The following is a 26700-nucleotide window of genomic DNA, read 5'->3' as shown; positions in this document are numbered from 1 at the left end:
GAAAAGTAGCGAAATCATGGCGTCCCCTTTCGCTAGCGCCCCCTTCCTCTTAGTTTTCTGTAACGCTCCGAGATGTCGAGATCGATTAACAGCTTAAGCGGTGGTTGGCGGTAATTTTGTAACGGCACGTTTTTCAATTCAGTTGACATAAATATCAGGCTGGACTGAATTAAGTGCTCTGTAGTTCATGGCAGGAATTGACACAACGGCCTAGATATAGACACGTCGTTCGTAAATGGGCCGGCGCGCGTGGCTTTTCTTGCGGGGAACATCATAAAACGTAAACAAAAAAGAATCCCAACCACCAAGATCAATGAATAAATTCTAGGTACATTCGAATAATGCAACATGTTAATTGAATGTGTTACGAAAGTCGGCTCGAAGAATTTACAAATGAGAAATGAGGGAAAGGTGACAATGCATCGTGTAATCACGTGTAAATGCACGGGACTCTAATATAAGTAAGCAGTTCAATTTTTTATACGCGTGCCAATATAAAGTTGAAAATACCTGCTGATATCATGCGACATACCTACTGCAAACGTGCAACACAATGCAAATCGCGCAGTTATACGAACTAGTGAGCAAGAAAACGAAGCCCCATTTCACGCAAAGCGAGATCAATTCTCGGGCAGCTCAAGAACGAGACACTGTAAGTTCGACGACAGCAAGTCAACTAGCTAACAAAATAAGTGCTTCACATCGCTCAAGCAACGACGGCTTGTGAGTATGCACACAGAAGCCGCAGTGCGTCGTGCAGCACAATCATTGGCGCGTCATCGGAGCGAGCACATGTCGGCTCGCAGCTGGAAGCCGATCGCCGTCATAGCTCTCTGGCGAATTTGCTTTCGCTGATACTTTTTGGTTAAAACAGAATGCCTGACAAAAAAAAAAAAAAAAAGAAAGAAAATGTTCGGCTTATCTTTTTTTTTTTTTTCGGTTTAAACTGAAAACGTTCTTCACGTAGAAAACGACACCTTCTGCCGCTCAAATATCCCACGCAGCAGATGGGAGCATGCAGCTTCCTGTTTGGCTTTGCAACAATCGCCCATTTGGTTGTGTTCTGGTCGCATTATTTTTCCTCTTCTCTTTCTCTCTCTCTCTCTCTGTCGGTTAGTGTACTTCTTGCAGTCTAACTCGTATAGCATTTTGTTTCTGTTTTCCATTCCCTCTGTAGCGCTATTCGTGATTTCGGGAGCGACTAAATTAATATTAACTAATATAATAGATAAAACGGTGGCGGCATGTGCGTCTCGCACGTGCCCGACGTACCTCGGCGCGGTTGTTATCCTATCTCGGACCCATCAGCGAAACTCTTGCCCCCCGAGGCTTTTGTGACAGGGCGCAGTCGTGCGTCCTTGGCACGGAATAAAAGGCCCGGCAGCTGTTTGCACACCGCGGTTTTTGTCGCATGGCCCTCCGGGACCCAGCCTTGGCGGCTGTGTTCACAAGTTACGTGCGACACCACGGTGTTGCGCCTTCTGGGCGCTCATGAGCACAGACTGCATTTGCACACAGCCCCGCGAACTCGTCCAAACCCACTTGTCTACCAGAGACGACAGTTGTCTGAAGGAAAGCCATCTCCGCGCAGTTATGGTGAGTGTCGACCTGGAACTCACTCACCGCGGTGCTGCGATGCACGACACTTGCATTGCACTGGGCAAGTTACGGGACGTGTGTCGACGTATGGGGCAGCATGCAGTTTCATGCCCGGGAACGTATACGGCTGGTCGTGCTAATCTAATACATCATTTTCGAAACATTTTATTTAAAAAAAACGTATTTAAGGGACTACGAAAGATTGCCTCCATGCTGAAGACGCGAGAGATACGGAATGTAGAGTGAGTAGTAGACAGAGGCGACACGCAGCAGCTTGTGTCGCCTACGTGCGCATGGTCCGTACCTTCTGTGTAGTTTTCCGTACGCGTATAACCAACTAGCCGAGGCCGACACCTCACTGAAAAGATCGGGGCTCGTAGAACGAAGAAAGAGAAAGGTTAACGAAAAAAAAAAAAGAATACCCCGTGCTAACAGTGCCTATATATATTTGAAAAGACGTATTCTACAAACCATGTTTGCGTACACTTAAAGCTTGAAGGGTAAACCCTTTGGATATACGGCAGAGACAGGCCTCTCCACCTAAATTTACTGGAGAGCCCGACCCTTATGCGCATACCCCCTCCTCCCCATGTCCTGACTTTAATCCCTGCCTGTGTTTCAGAACGCTTCTGCACACGACACACCATCTCGACTATATCCGTGACAGTAGGGAACCTACGTGAAAGTATAGTGGCAGCGTGGCCCTTCGACTGAATTGGTCACTGCGCTTCAATGGCACCTATAGCTATATACTGCTCAGGAAAAAAGTTGTGCAACCAGGCAATATCGGCGTAAACTCGATTGCAATGGAGCGAAGGCTCCTCGAAGACTCCCCGCCGTAGGAACCACCAAGGAGCGTTGCTCGAGGACAGTGTCGCCTTAAGGGCGGCGTTGTGTTCTAATCAGTGGTAGAGTTACTGTGTATGACTCTATACAGTAACTCTAATCAGTGGAGTAAAGCAACAGCTTCGAGTCGAGGCCCGTTGCACGGCCGCTCGACGGAAACGTACTACGTGCCCGATGTTTGTGAATACGGGGGTAAGTTTGTCACAGCACCGTTCGATCGGGACTTCTGTTCGTAAAAGCGGACGCCGGCTATTCGCGACGGCCAGTGAAACGATAGCACTGCATGAGGAGCCAGATAATAACTTGCACAAAGAGCTTTGCGAATAAGACAACCTCACGGCGAATTTCGACTAAGACAAAAGCCAGCGAAAGAAACGCATGCGCAAGAAACAAGGAGTACACCAGCAAACGTCCTGTGTACTTCTTTATGTAGGCATTCCTCTCGCTGGTTTTCGTCTTAGTTGACCATGTGCCAACTCGCGCACAGCACTTAGCTTGGTGCACGACGAGTTTCACTACGCCACTTCTGTCCCTAAGCATGTCGGTAGTAGCAGCGGAGAACATCTATGATAGTAGTCCTTAACGGGTAGAAGGGCAATTATATATATATGCATGGTAATATAGTTGCCCTTCAGCATGTTGTGTTTCCATCACGAAAAACCCGTTTAGCCCTCAAGACCACAAGGCAGGGAGGTGAGAATATATTTTACAATAGGAGTACGATTGAGGATACCCCCCCATTTCCCTCGAAAATTCCCAGGAAAGATCTACAATGGCATTCTTCTCGGCATTCTAGCTGCTCAATGTTGCCTTGAACCAAAGTACAGCGGGAAAGAGTGCCGGCAGGGCCGCTGCGCATGCGCTGTGAGTGCGGTGAAATCGGATGTGCGCTTCGCGGCTTTTGCTAATTGCTTTGGACATGGCGCACTACGGTGTCGAACCGAAAAGTTTTCGTGTTCGGTTCAGGTTCAGCTCCGGCTCAAAAATATAACGGTTCAAACTGGTTTGAACCGGTTCATACGGGTTCACAACGATTCATAATTTAGGACAATGAAAAGTTTTAGTCTTAACCACGAATTTATTTGGGCGCAATATAGTTTACTGTAAAACCTTTTACTTTTACGCGCCTTTAATTTACGAAAATTTCGTGATTGGGAAATATCGCGAACTAAGGACAGGCGAAAATTTTAGGGAAGAAATATGGACACGATGTTGCAAACTAAAATTTGACTTAAATGACTAGTTCTGCTGGCTCCTAAAACATGGCGCATTCAATTCGCTGCGAAAGCCTGCGCTTTGCCGCCTTCTCAAATGCCGTACGGGGAAGCTCCAGCCTCGCTGAGAGAGAATGCCATACTTCTATGAGCCTTCTATGAGTTGCTTCATCAGTGAGGCCTTCTGAGTCCCTTTGTCATCTTTGGTGGTCAGGGATCCACAATCTCCCTTGCTTGCCAGTGAAAAGACAGTTTGAAGACCATTGTAAGTCACCAGCGTTCTCTTGCAAAGAGCTTCGCACCCGCTAGCAGAAGCTATGCCACACCAGCGTGGCGTATGCAGAAGCCTCAAGTATGCCTCCAAATACCAGTGATTAACAAATAAGGCCCAGAGGTTATCAACAGTTATAAGCAGCTTACGTTATCGCGTTTACACGAAGTACGCACTGCGTTCACATTTACACGGATGATTCAGCCACGTATGCAAACGCAACAGCTTCTGCAGATGTTCCGGCACGTCTGGTCACAGCTAAACTGCGAAATTCGCCTATGACCACGTCCACAGAATAAGAAATTGCAGCCTTTCGTGCTGCGGTTCAATATATTCAACAGGAATCATCATTTAAGTGGGTAGCCTTCTGTGATTCTAAAGCCGATCTTTAAAGCCTGCAGGCGGCACTGCACCATGAGAATTAGGAGCATTAGATTTCAAACATGTCAAATCAGCTCTGCGGAAGCCCGCAAATTTTCATCCATCAGACTGCAGCACGAAGATACAAAAGAAACACAGACGAGTTTCTCCGAAAGAAAGCTTCATAGTTGTAGAAAAATTCGTCCTGGCTTGAGGATCGAATCCTATATTAACCCATCCACCCGGTTAAAGCTTCATGCTACATTCGGGTGGATGGCAATGTTTATTTCATGATTTCAAATATAATAGAAATATACCATCGCGCGGTCGGAAGAGGACATTATGTTATTTTCTAGTGGCTAGCTGCCTGGTCATTGCGGAATTTTCGGCAACCCTCTTGCTGACGAAGAGCCCATGATAAAGCACAGACCATGCTCATACCACTACGCGGGCAGGGAGCTTGAACGAATCGCTTCGCTACAAGGAAAACTATTTGAAAAACTCCGGAGTATTCCAACCATCGTTTGCGCATGCTCGACCCATCACTGCAGCTACGATTACTACCAATCTTCTCCCGGAGTGGCGCTACACTGCTGTGCCACCTATGACTAGGTGTAGCTTGCACAGATTCATAATCCTTCCTTGTTGTGATGGCTGATTCCCCTATATGCGATTACTGCAATTGTGAGAAAATCAAGCACCTTAGCTGCCACTACACCCGCTTTGACCTCCGTCCTCTTCGGAGCACGCTCAGCCAACTGGACGGTCGACCCTTTACAGAGGCAAAGATCCTGGGTGCTTGGCCTTATCCATCATCGATCCAGAAAGCTACGCGCGCTCTTATAATTTTGCTAAAATCAGCAGACCTAAAGAGACGCTTATATAGCTGGCCTGCATCTACTACTGTGTGAGTAAACGATTTAATTTCACATTCTTTATTTCCCTTTTCAATCCATCCTTCCTCTTCCACCACGCAGTATGGCCAACCGGACGGCTCCTTGTTTTTCCTCAGTGTTCCTCCCTCTCTTGTCAATTTTGCACTGCTTCAGCTGCATCGCGATTGTGCCACCGTAGCGATGTATGAATTTCCTCTTTATATCAGATTTGAACATAGTGCGAAATTTCATGTCTAAGGGTTGCAGAAGTGAGCGGTATAGGCACAAGGCCAAAATCGCGAAGTTTAGTAACCACGAATATGTTCAACGTCTTCGATTCGCGAAGAGTCGGGGCTGCGAAATTATAGGGTTTTACTGTATTTCTACTTTTGCATAACGCGGGCTGGTGTATGTCTGCGTCTTTAATATCATGCACGGAATGGAGTGCACCGTGACCCCAGGCACGCAGGTGTACTGCGATTTATTTTTCGAGGGCCATCACGGTGCCCCAGTTCGTTGAAAACACATTGAATTCCATTTTGTGCGCTATAGACAGCCTTACAGCTGCGGAGACCTCGTATACTGAGGTTGAATGACCAATGAGGGACTAATATATTGAGATTTGGGAACGACACAGGCAAACGTGACAGGCGTTGCCCTAGGGTACTTGTTTTGTATACCCTGCAGCCGTGTTCTAACGACGCACCCATGCAAGTGGCTGAAACTTGTACGCTATCACATGTTGTTTGTCGATCAGGTTATGGGTTGCTGCACCATTCTGTAGTTTGCTGCATATATGGAGATAAATTATTTTGTGAAGATGCGGCATTACACCCAGCCTTGGCTGCACTAAAATTAACAGCATACTGAGTGTCAGAATTGAGTTGAGGTTATTTGAAGTTATTTGGGTTTTGCCTGTAGCGTAAGGATTGTTTGCCGACTACGGAAGCATTTACGTCTTTGTCTAGCGCTTCCCCTCTGATGTGCCTTAGCAGAGGGTCCACAGGGCCTTCTGAACCATTCTTTGAGCCGGTTAGGGTTCAGTTCCAAGCTGGCGAAAAAATAACGGTTCGGTTCAGTACCGGTTCAGTTCCGGTTCGGTTCAACACCCTGTGGCGCACTCATATTAGAGTGCGCCACACTCTAATATGCCTGGTGCACGTGACTGCGGCTCTTGATCACGCGCGCGTGTGCGTAATATCGAATGCTGGTTCAGTTCTGCGAAAGAAGCGCCTGCCATGCACTCGTCTTTTGGTTCTGTGTCGATAATCTCTCAAGGAGCGGCTAGACAGAATGGGGACACGAGCTGTTTGTTGCCCAGGGAGAGGTTCTAAATCCATTTACATATATGGTGTCGACACACCTCTCGTATATGAGTCACATCCCTAGGCCAAAGTTTTTAACGACGTACTTCTATAATTGCATCATTGCAGATAATAGGCAAAGAAACGGCACTGGTCATCATCTTATTTTACCGGGCATCTCTGGCTCAAGGTAACCCTGCTTTTCGCACCTTGTACTAATTTGCCTCTGTCATGAGCAATGATGGAACCTGGCTAAACCTAGCAAAAAGAAACTGAGTCAAACTAAAAGAGATAAACGGCGACACAATGCCACTGTTTACTTTCTGTGCGGTAACTACAGCCACAACATCCGGCACACATTTGCGAGACAGGTTCGGCACGGTCGCCGAGTATGCGGCACAAGCCTGACGATGCCGCATGTGCCTACATCATGTAGCCCCTGCGCATGCGCTGCCTCTCCTGCTGCGCCTGGAGCTTCTTGATCATCGGCGACAGGATGGGGGGCTCGTACGCGATGATGGTGTCGGCGAAGAAGGTGAGGCTGTTGATGACGCACAGCGAGGCAGCCAGCAGGCCGGGCGTGTCAGCGGCGCGCGTGTTGGCCTCCGTGATGTAGGTCAGGCTGGCTACGATGTAGGCGACGCTGCCCAGCACGCCGTGCACCCGGTAGAAGATGGAGTAGGGCACGTCCGTGCTGCCCATGAGTACGGCGAACAGGATGATGGTGCAAGTCACGAAGAAGCAGAACGAGATGAGCGACAGGAACAGGGCATGCGAGTCCATCAGTACGTGGTTGGAATCGGTGTCGAAGTGCGAGTACACCAGGAAGGTGAGCGCCATCAGGCCCGACACCACCTGGAACACCTTCATGGCTCCCGAGAAGGTGTTGAGGTAGTTCAGGTGCTTCGTCATCGCTGCGCCGATAGCGTCGTCCGGCACTGAGAGATGAACTCGTCGGCACCGCGCGCTCGGCTTTGTTTTAGCCGCCTCGTCGTCTTCCGTCTCTTCGTCGAATGAGACGGCTGCTTTCAAAACACTGAAAAGGCTATGTGACTGAAGAATTATTCTGCCAGCTCGTTACAGTTTTCAGTACTCAATATGCTTTCTTTTTTTTTTTTTTTCATTCACCTCATTTCGCATTTTCGCATTTTAACAAGTTCATAAATAAGGACTCCGTAAAGATTAAGAGTCAGGCTACATATTGTATAAGGACTGAAGCTGTTCACTCAAATAATTTCTTGTTTTCGACTTTTGCACCTCAACTAACCTGTTCGTAATATTAGTGATAGCAGATTCAAAAAAAAAAAAAAAAAGGTGGTCTTTCTCTGTCCGACAGAGCAATTGCATCACATCATCAATAACATCCTCGTCTGATTTGAACACCTCCATGTTTTCTGGAAGAATCAGGGGTACGTGTCCCTTAAGACAATTCGAGGTTTCGTTTACAAGATGACATCAATTACATTGCCGTTTCTCACTATTAAATTTACGCAGGTCTAGTCCAGTGGTCTCTGCCATTAAAAAAAAACTGATCTAATACCTTCTACTTTTTCTTCTCTCGTCGATTACTTTATTCAAAGAAAAAAGCTTCTTAAAGCTCCACTTCGCAAACTCGGTTTGCATCTGAGTGTTTCGGTTTTAATCTTCCTGGGGCGCCAGCATTACTGGATTTAGCCACAGAGACGAGTTTGTTGCAATATGCGAAATGATTTACTCCAAACAAAACATTTATCATGATTTTGTTTGTCCTAATCTCACTATAATGTTTTTCTTTCAAAATGTTTCTGTTCCGTACCATTAAAAAAATCCTGGGACTTTACGTGCCAAAACCTCGATGTGATTATGATCGAGGCACGTCGTAGTATAATTTCGTCCGGTATAATTTTTTTAACCACGTGCGTTTCTTTAGCGTGTACCTAGATCTAAGTATATGAGCATTTTGGAATTCCGCCCCCATCGGAATGTGGCCGCCACGGCCTGGTCTGCATCGTTGAGCGGAGCTTCTCTTTCAAATCTTTTATTTGTCTGTTTATCTGGTCTGATTACTCACTTAGGCACTATTCTTTATTTTTCCAGTTCCTTTTTTCATACCCTTTTCGTTTCATTTCTGTATTTTCTTATATTTTATTGCGTTTATCCTAACCCCCCGACTCCCCATTATGGTCACGACCCTGCACTGCTGGAGATGAGCATCATCATCGCAGACGCAGACGTTCGAGCCCGATGAGCCAGTTTTCGTATCCCGGCCGTGGTTACGTGTCATGTTTGAATGAATCAACAATTCATGGCACCCGTCAGCGCGAGCGGCAACGAGAAGGAAGAAGGGTCGGCATGGTGAGCGCACGTTGTCACTGCCGCACCCCGCCCACAGCCGCGTTCTCTCGGAAACAGTGCAGCGCACCGGCGATTGTGCAACGCCGCAGTTTGCGCCACCATGACATGGCACGTCTACTACATTCGCACCTTCACGGGCTCGCTCAAGATCTTCCAGGTGATCGCGGCGCTCACTGCGATCGTGCTGCTGTCCGTGGCGCACTACGACCTGACTTCCAACTACCTGACGATGCGGCCGCACGCGTTGCTCATGGCCATGGTGTGCTTCAGCTTCTTCCTGACCAGCCTGGTGATCTTCATGTCCATCGTGATGGGCAGCACAGACGTGCCGTACTCCATCTTTTACCGGGTGCACGGCGTGCTGGCCACCGTCGGCTTCATTGTGTCCGGCCTGACGTACATCAGCCAGGAGAACCACCCGGGGCCCGCCAAGACGGGCCTGTTCGCCGCCGCGCTCTGCGTACTCAACAGCCTCACGTTCTTCGCGGACACCATCATCGCCTACGAACCGCCCATCGACAGCCCGCTCGGCATGGACAGCAGCAAGTGACGCCGGCCGCCGCGCCGTCTGCACGACGCGTCGGCGGCGAGTGTATCGCCAGTAAAAATGCGCCGCGCTCTGCTTCGCTGTAATAGCAGACGAATCCCTTGCACGGTTCGCACAGCACAACTAGTAGCATGCATGTCGAATGAACGCACGATGACATGCACGCGAGGCCACCGTCGACCATCTGGGCTCAATCGGACTCGCGGTGTCCACTGTTCAGTGGGAACAACTTATTACTGCCCGAAGAGCCAGAACTACATGGCGATAAAGTGATTATTTAGTGCATTTTGTTACTTACTCGCACCATCAGTGAGATTCACATGTATCTTTACGGCTGCTGCCGCGAATGATGCGTTGTCTAAAAAATTATCTGCGCTGTGCTTAATAATTAGGTTTTTGTGTGTGTGTGTGTGTGAAACGCATTGTAGACCGGCATGGTGCAACCAACTTTGCCAATTAACTCTCTAGAAAGAAGCGAAGCGGGTACTTACTGGACCGCAAGACAGGATTCTGCTAATACAAGTACTTTATGTATACATCGTGCTAAAGCTGGAAGTTGCAGCCGCCTCACCCTTGTATATTTTTTTTTTAAAAAAGAAAAGAAAACTTGCCTTACGATACAGCCGGCTGTTGTCACGTGACCGAGCAATCCATAGACCAAAGTGTAGAGAAATGCCGTCGATTACGTAACAAACGAGTGATTCATAACGCACCACGCTAATGACATAACACAAAAAGTGGAAGTTCTTTTTTTTTTTTTTACTTGCAACTGTATACCACGTTTTCTTAATTTTTTTTTCATAATTACAAGACATCTCTGGCGCTGTAGAAATAAATATCAGTTCAAAACGTTCTTATGTTTTGTACTTTTTCGTCCAATTCATGGATCGTTATATCAGAAAAAAAAGGAAGGAAGGAAAGAGTGGAGAAGGAAAGGCAGCGAGGTTAACCAGCTCAGCACAACCGGTTTGCTACCCTGCACATGGGAGCTGGAAGTTGCAGCCGCCTCACCCTAGTATATTTTTAAAAAGAAAAAAAAAAAACTTGCCTCACGATGCAACCGGCTGTTGGAAAAAAAAAAAAAAAAAGAACCACCCGGGGCCCGCCAAGACGGGCCTGTTCGCCGCCGCGCTCTGCGTACTCAACAGCCTCACGTTCTTCGCGGACACCATCATCGCCTACGAACCGCGAAAAAAAAAGTGGTACATACATGGACCCATGCTGGTGCTTTAATTAAGTTTATTGTAAAATGAACCATAGATGACTAAACATACATTATTTTTGGCAGAATATAGATGGGCAATGATACGACTCCAATAAAGTCGAAGTCTAATCATGCGTTTGACAGTTCGTTCTTTCTATATTATTTTTCACTGCTCAAGCGAATAAAAAAGAAATCGTGACTGGTCGACCACATTTCATGAAAGCGGTTGTCGTCTTTGCAAAATAACGGTTTAGTGCGAAGCATTTGATGTGACGTTCTTTTCAAGCGGCATTTGTTCTGTGTTTAAGGCTAAATGAAATAAATATCGCCCCACGGACAACGCATATACATAGTGTAATCTGAAGGCACCCGATACACAATAAAATATTACGTCCTTAAGTGTGTTAGTGTGTTGTTTGTCTTTATACCATCCAGTACACCCATTAACACTCATTTAGCTCGTCACATCCCATAATAAACTTGTGGAGGAAAACACGATTAGACAATAATAAAATTAACACCAATAAGGGATGGTAAATTGGTGCTGAGCATCCTTTGAGCACCCTATAAGATGGATGTTCCGATATACACATAAGTGTTTTCGCTATATCGTGAACCCAAAGGGTTATAACGACAGTTTTTGCTGCGACTCAAGGTGCAATTTGATGCAAGATTCCTTAAATGAATCAGCCTGATGATGTAAAAACATTTAGGAATATCTTGATTGTAGAAAGAATAACAATCATATTCCTGAATATTTTTGCGGGTCAATACATTTATTATATTAGAGGGCGGTTTTAGTTTTCATTAGCCACACTAAAATTTCCGTGCCGATTTACTATCGCAGCCTAGCAAAGACGCAATGACATCCACATCTGTCAATGCTCCTGGTTGTACGGACACGGCCATAAATACCCCGAGAAACCGCCGTAACGCGACCGCGGAAAAAAAAAAAGAAAAAGCACGCGCTATTCTATTGCTGTGAAGGTGGATTACAAGCGAAGCAGTTTAGCACATCACATAGAGGTGACACAGAATTTAGATCAGAGGTATGAGCAAATTTTACTTATCTTGAGTGGTGACGGCGATCATCCCGATCGAAGAAAGACACACGCACACACACTTTTATTTTGATCGGCGGTCTTGGTCGACGGCATACATTCGCGTGGAAGATTACCGCCACCTCGGGGGGCCGGAGGAAAATATATACAGACATGCGCGACGCGACCGCCCCGCCGGGAGAGTGGAAGGAAACCAGGCACGCAAGCGCTTGGAACGACGACAAAGAGAGGGCGCTGCGATCGTACACATGGCCGACGCGGGTCGCACAGCGGCAAATCTTTTAGAAACACTTATTATCTACCTGAGAGTCTACTGATCTTGAAAATGGTGCCTATTGATAATTAATGTACTGGAAATGCATATCCAAGTGGTGATACATTATATAAGCTTTTGCATGGAATGAAGTGATTTTGCATCAAATTCGGAAGCTGAGCTTTTGCACACGCAGATTTGTTGACGGACACGAAAAATCCACGGAACACTACCCATAGACAGCTTCGCTCCAAAAGAAAGAAAACGCGTCATGCCGCAATTCGCATCGTAAGTGCTATTATGTGCTAAGTAGCTAGCCAATATCAGATTTCAATCCAAGCCATTTGTGTGCAGGCAGTTTCGGCCTAACTAAGTTCGCTTCAGATAGAGACGTACTATCGCGCTCAATTTGAGTCACAACACGAGAGTCCGTTTTAGAGCGCAGCTCCTAGGTGCCCGTTCCTGCATTGAGCGTCGGCGTCCCTCGGCGTCCTCAGCGTAACTGAGCGAACGAGCGCAGAGAAGGATGAAAGAGCGAACGCGCAGCCCAGCGGGGAATGAAAGACGGTGATAGCGAAGAGAGCGCGAGGAAGAAAGCGGAGGACTATGGCGAAAGCGTGAGAAGAAAAGTGTAGTGCCGCGCAAGAAGTGTTCTGCGGCAACTATCGCTACGAGATGGTGCCAGAGTAACGCGCGCCATCCGTTCATCGATGACGCCATCGATAAGGTATGCGGCGAGCGCGTCCACCGATACCATATATGGAAACAAAGCGCTGCATGAGCGGAGTGCGAAATATTTTATTTCACCATCATAATTAATGCCAGCGCTAAAACATCCCTATATTCTTATAAGGCTTATATCGTATAAACCGGATTATAAGTCGAGGGGGAATATAGGTCGACCCCCTAAGTTTAAGTGAAAAAAAAAGAGGGCGAAAAGGAATACAACCAAAAATCGCCGATACGCATTTATTTTCGAAACGGCACCGCTTACCCACCACCGGGGTTGTAGTCTCACTCGTCGGAAGTAGCAGCACTGTCCTCGGAAGACCTGAGTGAATTTGAATTGAATTGAATTATGGGGTTTTACGTGCCAAAACCAGTTCTGATTATGAGGCACGCCGTAGTGGGGGACTCCGGAAATTTGGACCACCTGGGGTTCTTTAACGTGCACCTAAATCTAAGTACATGGGTGTTTTCGCATTTCGCCCCCATCGAAATGCGGCCGCCGTGAAGACCTGAGTGGCCTGTCTTCATACAGGCCACTCACGTTTCCGCATCCGCGCGAATATGCGCGTGCGTGCGTGCGTGTGTGCGTGCGTGCGTGCGTGCGTGCGTGCGTGCGTGCGTTCTCCAGATACACTCCAGATACAGCTTTCTGTTGCTCGTTACGTGCTACATAAATGTGTTTTTCCGAGGGTGAAAGGAGCCTGCGAATACACGCAAAGTGCTTCGAGCGGCCAGTCACGCGGCAATTTTGCGTGTATTCGCGGGCTCCTTTCACACCCGGAAAAACACATTTATATAGCACGTATTAAGCAACAGAAAGCTGTATCGGGAGTTTTTCATGTTGCTCTGCAATTTTCTAATTGACACTGTGATATTTAGGACAGTACTTCTCGAGTTAGATAATTAATTACAATTAGCAAATTAAATCTCAGTAACGAAAAAAAATTACTGGTGGCTACTCCACTGCACTGGAAACAATACGCACTAGGTTTGCTTCGCGTAACGCCGTTCCTCTTTTTTTAAATCGTGCTGCGTGATAGCTGGGACACCCTGTAAACTAATACCTGAACAGCTCCAAATTGGCCTGCCGTGTGGCGCAGTGATAGTGTTTGTGTTCCACGTGAAGTTCTTGGTATCGAAACTTCGAATCCACCTCCGTCCATATCTTCCTCGACCTATATTACGAATGAGTTATTTGTCCTTTGATTCAGTATGCGCCGTATTTTGAGAAATAAGCACGTCCTAATTTCTGCTATTTAAAAATGTATTTTTCATTCTGCTTTTAGTTCGACCGACTTACACCCTTCCTTAAGGGTGTTCACATTTGGGTGTTTGTATTTAGACCCCAAGGGTGTCGTCAGTGCGACAAACCTATTTACGCGCCTTTGTGTGTAAAACGGTCACTGCGTATGCATCGCACAAACACGTACTACAGATATTAAAACCACTAAATAGTTGTTCTTCTTGTTTGTTTTTGCTTCCAACGAGATAAAACCCTTTACACCTTTAATGATAAAATGCCGTACAAACGCACTTGACGCAATCCTATTCTTTTTGTGTGTTTTTTTTTTCGTACGGCGTAACTATCACGAAAACACTCACATTGCACCTTTAATAGATTTAAGGATGTACGAAGGACATACTTTCGCAGAGTACATATAAGCCTTATAAGAATGTAGGGATGTTTTGGCGCTGGCATTAATTATGATGGTGACATAACAAAATATTTCTGACAATCTTTGTCTTTACAAAATGATACTCAGTTGACAATTATGCGTTGCCCACTAACACACAAAAGCGTGCACAATAGGTTTTGGTAATGTCCGCAAATAAAGCGCACACGCCGCACTCGTCGTCCCGACTGATGCTTCCTGTTTGCTTTCACCTGTAGGCTATATTCGGTTTTACTCTGAGGTTCCTGTATTATGAATTGGCGACGTTAGTGCTGATCATGGTGAGTTAGTGCTCGCAACAAAATGCAAAGATCGCAATGCATTTTTTTTACTTCGTTTGTTAAGTAAATATTCGGTCAGAGGATGGATGAGTGACTTCGCACCGTACAAAGATTGTCTATTTGCGACCTTCCAGTTAAGTTATGCTTTCTGTTGCTGCCTGAAGGGCGTAATTTTGTATTATACTAGAGGTGTGCGAATAATCAAAATTTCGAATACGAATCGAATAGTTCTCGCTATTCGATTCACGAGTTCGAATATTCGAAGTTGTCGAATATTCGCTTAGTCCGACTGCAAGCGGACATCAAGAGTTTTTAAAGTCTATATGTATACAGGAGGAAAAACTGATGAAAGTGAATAGTCTTCCGAATGATTCTGCTGCAGGATAACCGCGGTTGTTGCGCAGGCGCAGAAGTTCGTGGGCGAGTGCAAGGAGGAAATCATTTATGCACAATAGTTTCGAGTTGTTAAACACGCATGCCTCGCCTTACGCAATCTACGAATTTCCTCTCCATATTTAGGCAAATCTACTGATTATTTGGGCAATGTCACCATGCTTGGATGCCTTTGAAGATGACGTGCAGTAATGTATGGTAACGTGCTTCGCTCCTTAAATGAGCACTCTACAGTTCTACGTGCATCTGCTGACGCGCTCAGTTTTTGTTTACTGTCATTGTCATAGCGCGCCAGATACATTCACATTTCCTTCGTTGTCATTTACAAGTTCTTCAAATGAGCTAAAATTTCCAGTTGATAACCGCGTTAAATGTATCAAATAACGTAAATGAGCCTGTTGTTACCAAACAGACCACACGACAGTTTTTATATTTCACTTTGTTTATAAGTGATAAAATATGCAGTATTCGATATTCGAAATCTGTTTTTTTTTCATATTTGTATTCGATTCGATCCGGAAATTTCATATTCGCACACCCCTAATTTATATCCATGAAAATCTGATTTTGCTGAGGGTGTAATGCTGCGAGTTCCAATAGCGTACTGAATTTGTCTGGTTGGTACATTTAGAAACTTGAAGGTAACAGCGCTAAAACAGGAGATGAGGGGATACAAACACGGCGCTGACGAACAAACAATCTTATTGCTTGTCGACGTCAATATATGCTGAGAGTGCAATAATAATAAAAAAAGAAAGAAAAACTAGGACACACGACATCACCGCCAACAGCACGATGTCACGCGCTAGATAGCTACATGATTTCATTACGATGTAGGTACAGCAAATTCCGCCCACGAAAGGGTGTTTCTTCATGCAAAACCCCCATTTCGAGGGGTGTTACGTTGCGACTATGTGTTGTTCTGGCCTCAAATTCATGGTTTGCGTTTCTGTGCAACCGTGACGGTCGTGACCTTCGTTGTCGCGGTAGAAAAAACAATGGATATTATTCGTGCCGAGCAGTCGAGCCTGTAAACTTGGCCAAAAGCAAAATCTGACTCTCATATATAGGTGTGCCTTTCTGATTATGGGACGGCGGGGCAGAGCGAGGTCGCCTACAATGCACCCCATCCTTCTTTCCACGTACAGAAGGAATTTCACAGCCTCAATTAAAGTTAAGTCGCTCGTCTGTGCAAGCTCGCTCGTTTGTGCCGATATGTTTTCACGTTTTTTTTTTTAACAGGATGTCTTTCTGACGGGGCAAAAGAGATCGGTGGAAAGAGGGGTCGAGGGTGTGCGTAAAGGCAAAGTATATAAAGCAATGAAACTTGAATTTCAGCTAAATCTCACCTGCATTGCTCGGCAAGCTCAACTGCAAGAAAAAAAAAAGTAATTTAAAAAAGAACGTAACGAGGCACTTATTTTTTTTGACGGTGTACAGAGCCCCGGCACCCGCTGTGTACATTTATATATATATTCGCGATTTGCCTGCAGCCCTGGAACGACTGCTCTCGCGAAGAGCTTGCAAGCAGCTTCACAGATATAGCACACACTCGTTCCTTGTATTTCGTGAAATTAATAACCGGCGAATCATTCCGAAACTGTGGGTCGAATACGTGCTGAGTTAGCAAGCCGCTTTTCTAATACGAACACCCTGATATTCCTGCAGATGACGTGGCTCTGGCCAACGACTACGTGGACCGTGTGCTGGAAAAGATGCGCAGCGATCGCGACTTGTTGGCCGCGATCGACCCGCTCCAGGTGCCGGACGTCGGCGAGAACAGCTTCCAGATCACGGGCGGCCAGGTGCTCGGCCTGTCCGCCTTCTACCGCTCCGGCAACAGCACGGTCCAGCTGTCGCACGACACAGCCATCGTGACCACGCCAGCGGCTGTCAACGACGTGTTCTTCACGGGCCGACACCGGGCGTCGCGCTTCGGTCTCACCATCAGCGGCGACATCGAGGCTTCGTTGAACCGCGTGTACACGATCATCGTCTACCGAGCGCCCATCAAGGGCGGAGAAGCACGCCTAGAGTACTTTCAGGCCAGTATATCCCTTTCTGTCAAAAGTTTCCTGAGTATCGTTATCGTGCACGCTGGCAGCTGGCCATTGGCCTTGTATAGTGCTGGATAGCGTACGCCCAACCTCGACATCATCGAACGCTGATTTGCAGAAAGTGCTGGAGTTGGAGTAAAAGGACAGGGAGAGAGGATAAAGCAGAAATATTTACATATTCCGATTGGCATTGAGTGCCCACGGTAAAACCACAAATGAGGCAGTACAGGGTGACATGGGTTGGGCTTCTTGTGAAGTCACAGAAGCGCAGATCAAATTTAGCGTAAAATGAAATCCTGAGGTTTTACGTGCCAAAACCACGAGTTATGAGGCACACCGTAGTGAGGGCCTCCGGATTAATTTTGACTGCTGGGGGTTCTTTAACCTACACCCAATGCACGGTACACGGGCGTTTTTTTTTTTTTTTTTTTTTTTTTTTTTTTTTTTTCATTTCACCCCCATCGAAATGCGGCAACCGCGGCCGGGATTTGATCTCGCACTTACGGGCTTATAGTAGCGCAACACCATAGCCACTACGCCACCACGGAGGGTAAATTTAGCTTTGAGGAAAGACTAAGGAACATTGATTAAAAGAAATGGTCGGCTAAAGTGCACAAATAGCTGTACCTCAAAAGCGTGGACACGGAATGGAGGAAGAGGTCAAGAAAACTGGCGATCAAGTATAGGGTAATTGAAAGTGCAAATAGACCACCAGGAGTCATCAAAAAGAAAGTGAGAGAAACACGAGATGGTAAATTGGATGCAGAGGATGGACGCAAAAAAAAAAAAAAAAAAAGACCATGAAGATTTACAGACACGGCAAAAACGAAATCAGGAGGGAAAATCTGTATGGTAACACATAAATAGCGAGAGCAGTGCCTTGCTATTTGAGACGCGAGCTTGCTGCCTGATGAGGACAAAAACGTACCGGAGCAAATATGTGCCACAGGATGAGGCATGGGGGAGGGGGGTGTGGTTGGCTCACGGTTCTTCCACCGTGGGCTAAAGTAACCACTGTAGCTATAAACCCTCAAACTTCAAACTAGCGACACTTCCCTTCCCCTCCTTCACTCCTCATTGTCTCTCCTCCCTCGCCCGCTCTCTCCTCGACCGTGGCGCCGCCGCCTACGCTGTTGCAGCGTAGCAGACGACCTTTCACCGAGGGAATGAGTGCATAGCCAGGCGGTGCGCTTTAGAGGTTTGCGCTAGCAACCTACCTCCTATTAACTTCATGTACAACATAAAATTTCTGTCGGCAAGCTTATGCAAATTTAGTAACGGCAACCTTTTTTGTTTTCCTGACTATTCCGCAAAGAAAGTATCTAAACGAGCACTAACACTAACGTACGCTATAATTAAGTACGCAATTTTGATTACGGCGGTGTCGTGACATGCTTGTTGCGAATGGTTGTAAATGTCCGTTTTAGAATCACGCACTACCGTACCGGCCACCAATAAGCCCTCTTGCAACCTAGATAATCCGCGCCGTCCTTGCCAATTGAATTCGATCGTGGCTCGTATCAGCTATTACGAATAAAGGCTGGCACAGAGGCTGGCAGAAGGCACGCAGGGTCGCCACTGTGACCGTTCGGTAGTGTATTACATCTACAGTACTAGCGACGTGCCAGTCTTAATTCGTGCGTGCTTGCCAATCTTCACGCAAAGTCTCGGACAATGCGCGCTGGCGGTATTATGTCTGTAATGCCTCAAAGACGACAGAAATACGCGCGGCCGATCATTGAGTCGGGACTTTGCATACATAGCAAACGCAATCAGTTTTAGCAATCGACAAGAGAGCATATTCCCCTGACTAACAAAAGCGAGAGTCGTGAGCTTCCGTTGAGGAAGTCATTTTTATTGTCTGCCTGGTTAGTGACTGATTACGACGTTATAATTCGTCACGTGTTCGCCGGCCCTTCCCGAAGCGACGCACTTGTTTTCATGAACCGAGTTGCACCCTCAATAATTTCGAGGGGCATGCATTGAAGACTATCTTCCAAAATAACATTTGCGCGATTTGATTTTAGCAACATCCATGACTGCACAAACACATATCCGTGTTGTGGTAAATGAAATAATGTTGTAATAGTGCTGAAAGATTACACAACAATGAGCAACTTTATGTAATTTGTGCTCAATCATTTGACAGGAGTTTTCGATGAATCGATTCTGGCAAACGAAAGCGCAGCAGCTCACGACGACGAGAAGCGCCACGAAGCGGCGTCGTTTTTCTCATAAACTAAGTTCACTGCGCGCGCAAACAATCTTTACACTACACGCACGCAGGGGTAACTGCGCCAATACGTGTTCCACGCTAGTATGGTCTCTAGAATATTAACGCCAGTTCGTCGACACTCCTGAAGCAGAGATGGCGGCGGAGCGCGAATGTAAACAAACGAACCCGGTGCTACGTGTCCCACGTGACGCCACTAGGCTAATAGCGACGCGGCGGCGGCCTTGGAGCCGACGAGCGAGAAGGAGCGGAGTCGTCACGAGGCGGCATTCTTCAAAGCGTGCAGCTACTTTACGAAGTTTGAAGGGCTTTACGGTTGGCGACGACCAACACTGTCAGTGCCAGAAGCCGCCGGTCTGTACGTGCAACAAAGTTGGAAAAAAAATTTTTTTGTTCGACGGCTACCAATACGGTTAGACGTACTCGAACGGTTAGGGCCTATACAACAGAACTATAGAACCACGACAAGAACGAAACCGCCTTTATGTTTATGACAGTGCAGCAGGAGACATGTGCACACGAGCTGTCAGGCATTATAAAAAAAGGAAATGTGGTATATTTATTTATCCTTGTCCATTAAGGGGCGCGGGAGAAGTCGGGACACAAGACATTTACAAAAAGTTTGGGCTGACCTGCTAAGTTCGAGACGGTTGGCAACTCGTTTATAATAAATTTAGTCAAAGTGAAATTTTTTTGCAGTTGGCCTTTAACGATACCTTTTGGCACTCTTGAAACGTACTAAATATAACCGTACGTTTGCTAAATAATGCTGCCATAAGAGCCTGAACCGATGTACGTAAACGCAGGGCCAATTCGAGCGATATTGCTAAAACATCGCTTTTTCTTCCATGCGGGTTTCTGAAATACTACCCACCATTGTTTTCGTCGTTTCAAAGTTGAAATCAAGGACGCACGGCGCGTATTGGCCAGATACCTTGAAACCATATACAGTTTCATGCTAACATTTTAGTAGGAAACTCTTGCGCTTGAGACCTCAAAGTCAGTGCTATGGAGCCGGTTTAATTTGCTGATCGGGATGACGTCACAGCGCAGACGTTATAATTCGTCACGTGTCAGCCGGCCTTTTACGTGCCAAAACCACGATTTGATTATGAGGCAGGGGATCGTTGACGTGCCACCAATGCACGGTACACGGGCGTTTTGCATTTCGCTTCCATCGAAATGTGGCCACCGCGGCTGGGATTCGATCCCGCGACCTCGTGCTTAGCAGCGCAACACCATAGCCAATAAACCACCGCGGCGAGTCATCCCGATGAGGTTGCCACAGACGTGACCTCGTCGGTATTGGCACGGCTGAGACAAAGAAATAACTGGCGAGGGTCGGACGCATCCGCAGGTGGACAATATGGAGGGTCTGAAGGTGACGCGCATCACGGGCGTGTCGTCGGCCTTCAACTGGCTGCTCAAGATCGTAGCCAACCGCGTGGCGCGCCACTTCCAGGGACGCATCGAGGCCGCTCTGCAGGATGAGGTCTCCAAGTTTATCGCCACGCAGGTATATGCGCGCATTATCTATTGTGGACTGCAGTGATAATGTTGGTATTTGGACGATTTTGTATGGAAACAGTTATTTTTTTTAATTATATGGTATTTAGGAGATGTTGACGCCTTTAATTGGCGCCGGCTATTCCTTTTCACATAGAGGTATGAAAGAAAAAAAAAGAATTAACCTACACGCATTAAAATTAAATGTCCACTCCAAATCACAATAACACAAAGTCCAGTCACATAAGTACGCTACTCGTAATACCACACTAAATCTGAAAGTCAACTCAGAAAAACGGCATACAAAGTTCAGTCATATAGGTGCACTAAAGTAAACACAAAGTCCGGTCACGTAACTATACTAAAATCACGGCACATAAGATAGCATGGATTCGATTCAAATGAAAGTACATGAACCCAGGTGTCGAATTGACCATAGAGTGAGTTTATCACAGATAAACACTCTTTTCAATAGTTTCCGAGGATATTAATTGCTCGCTTCTAGAAATCTTTGGAGGGCCATTAACGCTCGTCTTTGCAACGAATATGTTGGCCAAGGACCTAATATCTTCCTGAGGCTGAAGGGCCTGCCTTCCAATGTCTTTAAATCACGTGCTAAACGTTGTCTGTGTGTGTCGTGTCACGGACATTCTAACAGAAGATGCTGCACATCCTCATCCGCGTGGCCACAAGTACATTCCGGACTATCAGCTCTTGAAATTTTTTGTAGAAAATGTTTTGTGTACGCGGTACCGAGCCGCAGACCGTGAATGAGTGTTTCAAAGGCTCTGGTTGTATTCAATGTGGACGGGGTTTAGTTATATAGCGGAGACAGATGCAAACGAAATGTTGCGAAGCGACGGCCCGAGGAGACGAGCTACCCGTCCCTACGGCAGAGCATCTGTAAGCGGCCATTCTTCCCCTGCCTCCAGTCATACCGGAGCCGAAGTCCACGTTACTTTAACGTCAAAGACCACCCACCCTTATTTCGGGTGGCGGTATTGTGCGCTTAGCGTTTTACGGGGAATCCCTCAGTTCGCGCGGCTGTTGGCGACTTGCGCGCTGCAGTCGGGACCTGTAACGTGAAGACGAAAAGCTGTGACATCGCATCTGCCGCTGGCGGTCAGAAAACTGGCCGCCCTAAAAAGAACGGCTCACTGGCTTTCGTTTGAAATTTCATCTGTTTGCGGCGTATATTGGCGTGATTGCAGACACCACTGTCACCGCACGATGCATCGTGCTTGTTCGTTTTCCATGCCCATACCTGGTGAAGGGCCCTTTAATGAGCAGCGGGATAGACAAGAACGAAGACGCCACAACAATGATTATGGCGTCTTCATTCATCGTCAAGGGGACGATATAGAAGTACGTGTCACTGAGCTTAGATGGTGGTTTACTTTCACGTGCCAGTTGCATTAACTAGTATTTTGATAAATTCATTAGCTCAAAAAACAAATCGTGAACGGGGGTGTACGTCGGCCCTGTCTGAGCTCCGCCAAGGTGGGTGTGTGCTATAGCCCTATACCCGTCACGGAACCACTGAGTCAGATGTCCTAGTTGTGAACTGCCCGTTTTCCACCCACAATGTCGTATAAAAGGAGGACGTAACCGCGAAGCGGCCACAAGAGACAATGATATCTCGATCGCGTTAGAAATCATGTCCGCTTTGCCAAATAACACGGTTACATTAAGCACTTAAAATCTCTTCAAGTTAGTGAAGCCTCTTGCGTCAAAATTTTAATCGCGATAGCAAGTTATATTAGTGTCTGCATGGTTCGTGTGTCAAGACTATTGTGTATTTGATAATATGTCTATGTCGAAAGTGGAAAAAAAAAACGAAAAAATACGCAAGGCGTGCATCAAAATCTCGGAGACACCTGATGCACCGATTGATGAGCAAAAGTATCTACATACGTCTGCAGCACCGTCAGCAATTACGCGTATATGGTCACTCCAGGAGAATTTTCGCCGCCGCCGCTGCCGTTGCCCTGATATTCCGTATTTAAGTTCAATTCCGGTAAGATAATATCGCGCCCCGCGCGCCGAGGGCAAGCGTGCAAGAGTGAGCCGAGGTGAGCCAAGGGCGAGCCGAAAATGGTCTCCAGATTGGGTAGAATTAATCGTATATAAACCCTAAAAATACTCGAAATGTAATGGAAAATAAGCATTTGCGCGCAACATGTGCACGAACAGCGCGTAAAGTTAATTCCGTATATCTTTAAGCAAGATCCGATGGCTATTTATAAACTAAGCTGTGAGTGAGAGGGTGCGTTTGCAGGCGCACCATCTCACTTAATTATAACTAGATGGCGCAACCATGACCAGCGAGGCACACGGTATCGTGTCCGATCGCGCGTCTCGTCTGAAGCCTGTTGCCGCATTTCGCGGTCTGCGCTTGCTTGTTGGTCCGTACAGAGAACTCAACCATATACCGTACGAGATGTGACAAGCACAGCTTTGTTAAATACGATGAAATTTACTGTTCCAGCTCACTATATACAATCATATTTTGTACCGACATCGTGTACTCTAACAAAATCTTTGTCCCACAACGATAATCGTCGTCTAACCCGCCGTGGTTGCTTAGTGGCTACGGTGTTGGGCTACTACATAGGCACGAGGTCGCGCGATCGAATCCCGGTCACAGCGGCCGCATTTCGATGGGGGCGAAATGCGAAAACACCCGAGCACTTATATTCAGGTGCACAGAATCCCAGGTGGTCCAAAGTATTCGTGAGTCCCCCACTAGGGCGTGCCTCATAACCAGATCGTAGTTTTGGCACGTAAAACCCCATGAGTGTTTATATATATATATATATATATATATATATATATATATATATAATCGTCATCTACCGTGCGTGCCTTTTCTTTCTTTAACGCTGTGCGCACAGTACTTTCGAGTCACGAACGGCATGCGCTTTATCAGCGAGACATAGCATTCTTGTCAGGGAAGTAGCAAGTACAGAGTTTTCGAGAAAGGAAACGCAGACAAGACAGTTGACGATTATTGTTGTGGGACAAAGATACGCCAGCGTGGCGTGCGGTCACGGCGCGCGGCCCCCATGCGGTGAATGCATAGGCGCCATGGGCAGCTTTTCCTCAAAAGTTGGTTATATCATGCGCGCCGTTTTCCCGCGCACCCATTGTTGGAGGTCACGTGCTTCAAAAAGCTGAAAAAATGTCTAGGGACTTTAAGGGAGGATGTACCTATTGCGCGCGTCTCCTCCTTTAGCGTGGCCGTGGCTGGTGCATGGCTGTCTGCGCGGCTGAGCGCATACGCGACCACGCGCCCTACGTTGAAGGTAATCTGCTGTGGGTGCAAAGACTAAGGGCACGCTAAGGCGAGCCGAGATGGCTGGTAGCTTTAAGCACGCTGCCTTCCCGAGCGCCTATATAGTGCTAGAGGTTACGCAATCTCAAGATTCGGACACACGGTAAAGCGAGAGGCGTTCGCTCCCCGCGGCGGGCGCTCTTCCCGCTAGCGTTGTGACAGTGAGGGCTTCGCCTTTCGGGCGACACTCCACTTTTTTCCTTTTTAGCTTTTGCACAAGCTCCATCTTTAACTAGAACTGAAATTGAGCTAGTATTATGCGGTAAGCTGAGCCAGTCAGTTTTTAGTCGTTTTCTACACTTTGAGGTCCCCGCAGTCTCTAATAACGACTCCCTTCGATTGTCGTCCTTTTTGCACTCCTAGCGGCAACACTCACGCATGTCGTGAAGTCTGCTGACCTCACGGATTCATTTAACAACAGTCTAATCTCAAGTTTAGGCATGAGGTTGTGTAGTTTGTCCTACTTGCTGCGATCTGGTCCTTTCTCCACGCTCTCTCTCTCTTTTATTTCCTGGCATCTCAAGTTGGACAGAAGCCGCTTTCCAGCACTCTCCGGCAATGGCAGCAGGGTTTCAACCGAGTCCTTTGCCTACCCCGGCGCACCTTTCTGAAGCTCACCGTGGCGTTTACGCACGAGTTCATGAAACCTCCAAATAAAAATGTCAAAAATAAAGCCTTCTTCTTCGTTGTCTCTCTTGTTGGTGCCAAGGTGGTCTCTATACATAACACTAAAAGTAATTGTTAGGACGCGGCAACGACTGCACGTGACGTCAGAAATTTTGGCAGCGTCACCTCAGCGCGACTGTTCATCGTCAAAAAAAAAAGAAAAAGAAAATATCAGATTGCTTTCGAAATTGGCCATAAACGGAACTTGGTAACTTCTGTGAGCGTTTCGGCGCAATATTAAACCAAATACACGAAAGTAAATGTGAAATCCGTGAAATCCGTGAAAGTAAATGTGAAATCCGTCACACAGAAAAGTAGACCGATCCTGGTGATAGTTCAGAAAGGGTCCAAGCTCAATGGCACATACCCCTGTGTGCTCGGGGACCTGTAACGCGCGCCCTTGAACTACCCTTGTCACACGTGAGACCCAAAGAGACAAAATCACCAGCCTTTCCCCTGTCGAGAAAATGGGGGTAAGGGAAGCTTGTCGTCCGATCCTAGCGTGAGGGCTTCCGAATCCCAGGCGAAACGTCAGCGAAGAGCCGCGTATCCCGAGTTTAGGACAAACGAAGCGGAATGATTGCGACAGTGTCGTCTTGCCACAAGCTTCGCTTAACTCCATTTTCTCGACTGTGGAAGGGCTCTGAACGTTTTCACCGAGAGATCAGATAGACAACCAGATCCCACATACGTACGCCAAACCCGTGTGAAGCCGCCAAAGACCACCTTGACTTCAAAAATCCGAGCACATCCGTAAGCACTTCTTACGAGTTGTGAATGCGAAAGCATTAATGTCCAATTGAACGCCGTTGAACGGTCCTTCGAGTTATAAATTCTTCGCGGAAAAGCGAGCGCGTTGAGATGCTTGGCGCGATTTGATTTGGCCTTACCGAGGCCCAGTTAGAACGCAGGCGAAAGCTGGCGCGGACAAGGAACGTGCGGATAACAGAGGCTTCCGAGAGTGATGGTGACGTGGCGTCACGGCCTCTCTTCTCACGCAACACCTGGCGCGCTAATGGGGCAGCAGTTGTTCCTTTTCGCCCGCTCTGCTGCGTCGAGGCGCGCTCGTGACGGAGCGTCGCAGCCAATGAGAATTTACCTACCCTTTCGCTGCTACAGACGAAAGACGCCGGCTTCTTCGCTCAATGGGACATTTGATACTTTGGCATAAAAAAAAGAACTGCATCGGTTGATGATTCATGACATCATGCAGCGCGCGAGAAGAAGCGTTGTAAATAATGAATTTCTTAATTAATTGCGGCACACATTGCCATTTACGAATTGTAGCCGGCGAGCTTGCAAGGCATATCCAGTTAGAATGAATTCTGAGGATGGCACCGTTCTCGAGCCTATGCGCTGTCAAACTTGCGGTAAAGATTGTTCAACTTACTTTTTAATTCTCATAGTACTTGACGCACTTTCCTGGGGCTGTGTATCTAACCGTTTTCCAGCCTACCTGGGCCACTGCGTATAGTCCATGGTCGAATGCGTAGCGCATCGGGCAGCTGTGCTGAGGGCTCAAACTTCAAAACAAAGCCGTTCGATCAACTTGGGTCACTGAGTATGTGGCAATGCACCGCTCTTCAACGAGCCTCTTTCACGCCGACATGGGTCACTGTAGATGCGGGACTGGGTAGGTAGGTACCGCTGTTGGAAGACAGCTCTTTAACGTCGACAGGGGTCACTGGGTATGTCGCTATGGGAAGTGCCGCTTTACAGGGACGAAAAAGATCCTTTAAATTTCTTAGGGGCTGGGTGCAATCGAACCCACGTCACAACGGTTCCCCAAGGACCCGATGCTTTAGCAGGCTGCGCCACAAAAGCACTGGGTAGGTGCCGCTTCTCAACGAACATCCCGCCAACTTGGGTCACTGTGCACGTGCCACTGGGCGTGCGGCAAGCGAGGGAAGAAGTCTCGGCGTTGTTCGCAAGAACCTCCTTGGACGCGCCACGCTTCTTG

At 47.1% G+C, this 26700-nt stretch overlaps 1 protein-coding gene across 1 annotated transcript; it reads left to right on the top strand.

Moving 5' to 3' along the window:
• Positions 1–1467: 1467 nt before the first annotated feature.
• Positions 1468–24729, top strand: LOC119431019 (uncharacterized). Its single transcript, XM_049664302.1, has 5 exons — positions 1468–1596; positions 6599–6659; positions 16613–16993; positions 20554–20750; positions 24599–24729. The coding sequence occupies exons 1-5, from the start codon at positions 1492–1494 to the stop codon at positions 24683–24685; spliced, it is 831 nt and encodes a 276-aa protein (XP_049520259.1). The 5' UTR covers positions 1468–1491; the 3' UTR covers positions 24686–24729.
• Positions 24730–26700: the final 1971 nt, after the last annotated feature.

This window comes from Dermacentor silvarum, chromosome 1, assembly GCF_013339745.2.
Source record: "Dermacentor silvarum isolate Dsil-2018 chromosome 1, BIME_Dsil_1.4, whole genome shotgun sequence".
Taxonomy (NCBI): domain Eukaryota; kingdom Metazoa; phylum Arthropoda; class Arachnida; order Ixodida; family Ixodidae; genus Dermacentor; species Dermacentor silvarum.
This window is presented reverse-complemented; position numbering and strand designations above follow the sequence as displayed.